This window comes from Telmatherina bonti (genome assembly GCF_933228915.1).
Source record: "Telmatherina bonti genome assembly, chromosome: 6".
In the NCBI taxonomy this organism is placed as follows: Eukaryota; Metazoa; Chordata; class Actinopteri; order Atheriniformes; family Telmatherinidae; genus Telmatherina; species Telmatherina bonti.
In genome coordinates, this window is record NC_136624.1 from 40,681,921 (window position 1) to 40,687,945 (window position 6,025).

At 51.2% G+C, this 6,025-nt stretch overlaps 2 protein-coding genes across 5 annotated transcripts in view; one reads left to right on the forward strand and one right to left on the reverse strand.

The window, feature by feature from the left end:
* The window catches only part of LOC306757220 (nuclear receptor coactivator 3-like), a 56,450-nt gene extending 55,379 nt beyond the window's left edge, over positions 1-1,071 (forward strand). For 3 of the 4 annotated variants that reach the window (XM_079242185.1, XM_079242186.1, XM_079242187.1), the window contains 4 exons: positions 21-240; positions 313-505; positions 582-765; positions 838-1,071. In XM_079242185.1, coding sequence (XP_079098311.1) covers positions 21-240; positions 313-505; positions 582-765; positions 838-849 — 609 coding nt within the window. In that variant the 3' untranslated portion in view covers positions 850-1,071. The remainder of the gene's footprint in view (positions 1-20; positions 241-312; positions 506-581; positions 766-837) is intronic. The other variant, XM_079242188.1, reaches the window with a different exon arrangement.
* Positions 1,072-4,594: 3,523 nt separating this feature from the next.
* Positions 4,595-5,534, reverse strand: id1 (inhibitor of DNA binding 1, HLH protein). Its single transcript, XM_079242200.1, has 2 exons — positions 5,126-5,534; positions 4,595-5,032 (listed from the first exon to the last, which is right to left on the reverse strand). Exons 1-2 carry the CDS (start codon positions 5,465-5,467, stop codon positions 4,997-4,999), a joined length of 378 nt encoding a protein of 125 aa, XP_079098326.1. The 5' UTR covers positions 5,468-5,534; the 3' UTR covers positions 4,595-4,996.
* Between the last annotated feature and the right edge of the window lie 491 nt (positions 5,535-6,025).

Sequence of the window (6,025 nt, forward strand, 5' to 3'; positions counted from 1 at the left end):
GACGTGTTGTGTTTTTCCAGGCTGGCTTCATGAACACACAGATGATGGTGCAGCGCAGCAGGGAGGTGATGACCATGCAGATGAGGAGGCAGAGGATGATGATGCTGATGCAACAGCAGCAGGGTCAGGCAGCAGCAGCAGGAGGCTTCAGTCCTCCTCCTAACGTCACAGCACCGGGAGGCATGGACCCCCCCATGAGCCAGCCTGGCCAGCAGGCTTTCAGCTACGGTGGTAACTATGGTGCGTGGACTGAGGCGACGCAGCAGCTGCATCTTTTCTACGTGCTGAATGTCTTTGCGGATGTGTTTGCAGGGATGAGCCAGCAGGGGGAGCCGTCCTTCATGGCTCCTGGTAGCAGTCCGCCGGGAAACATGATGCCGGGCCGAATGGGAGCTTCTCCACAGAACGCCATGGTGCCGGCGATGCAGGGGAACCCACAGGGAGGACACATGTACCAGCCTGGAGACATGAATGGATGGCCGCAGGGCGGCATGCCGTGTAACGCGTAGGTTCCACCAAACTGCTGAGTCGTTGTTACTCCACTCATCTGTTTCATTTCTTCTAACGTCTTTGTTTTGCAGCCCGTACCCCCCCCAGCAGTTCCCCCAGCAGGGCAGCCAGTTTGGACCTGTGATGATGAATAACACGATGGGCGGACCCGGACCAGTGAGTGGATCTGGTGGGGGGGGGCAGATGCCCCAGATGCAGGGCCAGATGGGCATGAATCCCATCGGAATGGGCCGAATGCCAATGGGACCCGATCGGGTAGGGATGGCCTGGCGGCCGACATTGGCCCCCCCAGGAGGCTTCGTTTGTCTCACTTCTCTGTCTTTGCAGAAGTATTGCTGAGGACCTGGTGAAGACCGGACCAGGACGGGACCGGGACAAATACGCGCCGACAGAGCGGAATGTGATGCCAGACTCTGTCCTGAGACTAAATCTGTGCACGTTGGGACCCCAGCAGCTGCGTTTCTGTTCAGGTGGCTGACCTGAAGCTGGGGGGCAGTATTTAGCGTCTCTGTCGGGCGACGGAGTGGAACGACGGTACGACTGGCTGCGGCGGCACTTTACCAGGAGGATCCTTCATTGGGGGGGGGGGGGGGGGGGGGGGTGCAATATTTCTTCATCATTACAGCCTTACTAGAGATTCGATGCCTTCACAACGACGACTTCATCCAGTTTGTTTCGCCTCATCTCAGCCGTGGAGAAGCTGGAAGCGTTATGCAGATCGGAGCAATAATTCTTGCCTCTTTGCTTGGACTGTAACTTAGCAACGGTACTGCAGTATTACGTGTCCTCTGTGAAAAGAAACTGTAAATATTCAACAAAGTATATCTAATGTGCTTTTTAAAGGCCCCTTCTTGCACAAAGTCTGAGAGCTGGTCGTGTTTTCTGTCAATCTTTATGTGCTTGCTTTAAGTTTTTCTTGTTTTAGGCTTTTGCTGATAATTTCGGCACATTCAGGTTTCTGTTGGCTGGTTTGTCTGAAAGGCTTTTCAGTGTTTGTCATGTTGTTACTGGTGATGAGTTTGACGTGTTGAAGGTTTGGCAGGAAGCTGATGGGTTTTGTCTGCAGTCCAGCGACGATGAGAACTGCAACCACTTTCTAATCCCACCACGTTGTTTTGACTGTTAACTGAATCTGCCTTTTCAACATGCGCAATCCAAAGAGATTTTTCCACGTCTGTGTAAAGTTTCTAAACTTTCTGCTGTACATTTTTCTCTTTTGTTCCATGAAATGTGTTCTGAGATGGTGAATGGGTACATATCATGCCTCTGTAAGGACTGTCGTGGACATGCAGGACGTTGCTCCGATGTGGGAAAGCCTGAAAAAAGGACCTGAAAGTCGAACCCAGCAGTTTTACATCCAGACAAAAAAAAAACCAAAACATGTTTTGCTTTGAATAAAAAAAGAAGAATGAAATGTACTTTAAAACATATCAGCATCTCCTGTATTTTTCACCAAGCAACTTCTTTATGTCCACGTTTTGTTACTTCAGGAAAAAGGAACTTTGTAGAGTTGAATGAAGTGCAAAAAGACCTTTAGTCTTCCTGTCTGGAGGTCACAAAGATGTCGTTTTACACAATGTATAAGGCAGATTTTCCTGTTGATGTTGATATTTATGTAAATACAAATTTATATTTAAACACTCGTGAGTCTGCAGTTATTCTGAGCCGGAACGCCGCTGCAGCTGGTCTGGAAGCAAATCTGATCATTCGTCAATTAGATCCAACTGAGAGCAAAACAATAAATTCTTCTTTACAATGTTGGCCTGGAAACTCCATCAGTTACTTCTGTTTACACTTTTCATACACGATGCAGCTGCACTGTGAAGGTTTCCATGGTAACAAGTCAGTCCAACCCGCCCGAGACCCGAAAACCATTAAACACCTGGTTGCTCCACCTGCAGCGTCACTGACACCTGGCGGTCAGTCCTTCATACGGCTGTGGAGGAGATTCAGTCTCTTCTCCACAGACTGTTGTAACTGGCCCACAGTGGAGGTTTTTCCATGAACTGGTCCCACTCATGGCTGGATTATCCAATGGGCCGTGCCCACTTGGGGCCCGTTCGGAGGCCAGCGGGGCCCACATTGGCCATACTGCAGCAGTTTGGACAGCAGTGTGCCCTTGGAACACGCTGGGACCGCTGGTCCCGCCACAGCCTTCCAGCTGGATTCAGGTCTGAACTTCCAGAACCTTCCTTTAGTTTGTCTGAAGCCGTTCAGAGGTGGACTTGCTACTGAGTTTCAGGTCGTCGTCCTGTTGGCTGGATGTTCCATGGATCCCACTAAGTCCAGGTCCTGAAGCAGCCCAGACCACCACACTACCACCACCATGCCTGGCTGTTGCCATGACGGTCTCATGTTTATTTTTACGTCTGATCTACCGGGACGAACACCTTCCAGAAAGTTCTGCTTCTGTCTCGTCAGTCAGAGAACATTTTCCAGAAGTTTTGAGGATCATCCAGATGTTTCCTGGCAGATGTGATTTTGGAGTTCTCCCTTGATGCATTTCTGCCCAGCCTCTCTCTGATTGGTGCATCATGAACACTGAGCTTAATGGGGGGCCCAGTGAGTTGTTTCCATGACGTTCTGGCTTCTTCTGCGGCTCCTGGACGAGTTGTCGCGTTCTCAGAGTAACGTTGGAAGGCCGAGCGCTCTGAGGAAGGTCTGTGGACGGCTCTGACTGGTCGGCTGGAGGAATGAGTGGAAAGGGAACATTCATCTGTGAAACTGTTGTCATGGAGACCAGAGACCAGCCTCTCCTGGAAACTCATGTTGGTCTGTTTCTGGTTAATAAAGTAGTTCTTCTGTATCAGACAGAAACTTCAGACCTTTGTTTCACATTTTCTGCGAATCACAAGTTTTTTACATGAGAAATATATTTTAGTACTTTTTATCTGAGTATTTTATTTGTCAGCTATTTACTGTGAATCCTGGTTTTGGCAGCATGACTCTACCTGGCCAGCAGATGGCGCTGTTGGCTCCCATTTCCAGGCTTCACGCGCCTGTACTTCGCGTCCTGCCCGCGGGGGGGCGCTACCTGCAGGCCGGAGCTTCACAGTTCAACTTTTTGGATTTTGAAGAAAAAAAATTAACATCAAAACCCTGGAAGTTGTTTTTTTTATGGTTCTGTTTGTTAATTTTACAAAAGGAAAAAGCCTTGTTTTCTTTTTTGTAATTGTCTCCACAAGATGTAATAAAGTGTGGAAAAAACAACAAAAAAAAACATTTAAAGAAGGAAATGCAGCTCAGAGCCCCATTAGGTTTAAAAGTCACGTGATCTTCTGTTGCGCAACACACTGGATATAAACCTGAAAGTGACGTCAGGGCAGAAACAGGTAATAAACAGGATTAAATGTTTTGTGTCTCTGCCTCCTGAATGCTTTTTGTTTTGGCTTTTTATTCCTGTTCGCAGCACTGTGGGAACCTCCTCCCTCTCCTGGCGCGCTTCCCAGCCCATCTGGATGTTTAATGTTTCAATCAGCTGTGTGGAGGAATGTGCAGCTATTTAACCTGAACTTCCCCAGGTGTGCCGCGGCGCCGCTCAGTCTGGGCCCCCCCCGCCCTCCGCTGCCCTTGGCACAAAGCGATCACACAAACACAATCACGCCGCGGGCACGCGGGGCTGCAGCTGCGCGCGGCGCACCGCAGGGAAATGGGAAAAACATGGAGACAGAATAAATCTTACAGGATCCAGTTTAACCCCTGCGGTGCCGGAACAGCCAGAAACTTCACATTTCAGACGCTTTATGACGTCAAACCATGAAAATACTTTCCTGATAACATTCCTGCAGAAAGTGGTTCCTTTAACACGTGGAATGTCCCAACATATAAACGTCATGTTCCACATACATGTAACATGCGTTAGAGGCATTAGAATGGACCATGATCTGGGTTCAGCTCCTGTAATGTGACCCCCCTGCTGGGAACCATCATGTTTGCTCCCAGTTACCTGGATGACTTAACAGCTAACCCCCCCCCCCACACACACACACACACACACACACACACACACACACACACACAGCCTCCAGTTATTGTGACGATGAAACAACTTCTCTCAGACACAAAGCAGGAGTTCTTGTTTAAAAAGCTTTTGGTTTTAATAAAAACACATAAGGTAGGAAACATCTCCACATCATTGTAATATACAATACAGTTCTTCACTCAGGAATCTGAGAAATTATTTGCTTTTACAAAATGTTCCATTTTTCTACAGAAGAAACAGTTTTAGAGTCTGCAGCAGCTAGCTGCTCTGAGCCTGCAGGGTCCGCCGGCTGGTCTGGACCCGGACCCAGCTGGACCCGGATCCGGTCTGAACCCAGCTGGACCCGGCCGTGTGGATGGACCAGGAACCGGGCTCCCAGAGCCAGGGGAACTGGAGACGTCCCCATGGGTTCCGGGTTCTGGATGCCGATGTGGTCCAGTAGTCCCACCGAACCGGTCCCTCCCCGCTGCGGGATGTGGGGGGGGGGGCGACGCCGCACGCGCCTCAGCGGCACATGATCCTGTCGTCTGCGCAGCCGTTCTGCGGGAGAGACACAACAAGCGGGTCACGCACGCTGCTCGCAACAGTGCGCGTGGCACGTCCACGCACGCGGAGTGTTTTGGGGATATTTACCTCCACGGAGATGCTGGCCAGCTCCGCGTTGAGCGCCGTGAGCGGCGTGCGCGGCGCTGCGCCCTGCGGCCGGCTCCGGTCCGGGTCGTCCAGCTCCACCTGCAGGTCCCAGATGTAGTCGATGACGTGCTGCAGGATCTCCACCTTGCTGGCCTTCTTGTTGGTGGGCAGCGTGGGCACGAGCTCCTTCAGCTTGCTGTAGCAGCTGTTCATGTCCTGCAGGAAGACGCTCATCTGCTCGTCCAGCATCTTGCACTTGGAGATGGTCAGGCTCTGGTCGGACAGCCCCCCCTCCCCCCCCACCTTGCTCTTCAGGGCGCAGGTAGATCCAACAACCTTCATCTTCTCCACGTTTACTTCCCAAAAACCAGACAAGTTTCGGCTGCTTCGCCTGGAGAACTACGGCAAGCCAGAGTTGACAGATCGCTACGTCCACATGGAGGAAGCTGCGGGATTTATACCCACGCAGCCGCGCGAGGCGTGGCCAAGTGGGGGCGTGGTGGCCAATCAGACAGCTACGTTTGTATTGATGAGGCGGTCCTACAGCGAGCTTTCAGCCAATCAGGATCCCCGGCTGCTTATCTGGGTTTACAATCCGGTGGGGGGGGGGGGGGGTGTTATGTGGGAATCCAGCTGTCCGTGGCGTGGGGACTCTGCAGGTGGAGGGTCAGTGGGAGGTGTGTGTGTGTGTGTGTGTGATGGAAGGCTGATGACAATTAGTCCAAAGTGGTCCAGATCTGCCTTTCTGCACAAGACACAGTTCAGGATGACAGTTTTGGACCGGGTCACTGTTCTGGTTCTGCTTCTGGGTTCTGGGTTCTGGGTTCTGGTTCTGGTTCTGGTTCTGGTTCTGGGTTCTGGTTCTGGTTTCTGGTTCTGCTTCTGGTTCTGGGTTCTGGT

Bases quoted from the DNA above. Each gene is read 5' to 3' on its own strand.
- id1 (XM_079242200.1), bottom strand. From the start codon at position 5,467: ATGAAGGTTGTTGGATCTACCTGCGCCCTGAAGAGCAAGGTGGGGGGG. The intron at 5,033-5,125 runs GTAAATATCCCC...TCTCTCCCGCAG, and splicing joins TGGCCAGCATCTCCGTGGAG to AACGGCTGCGCAGACGACAG.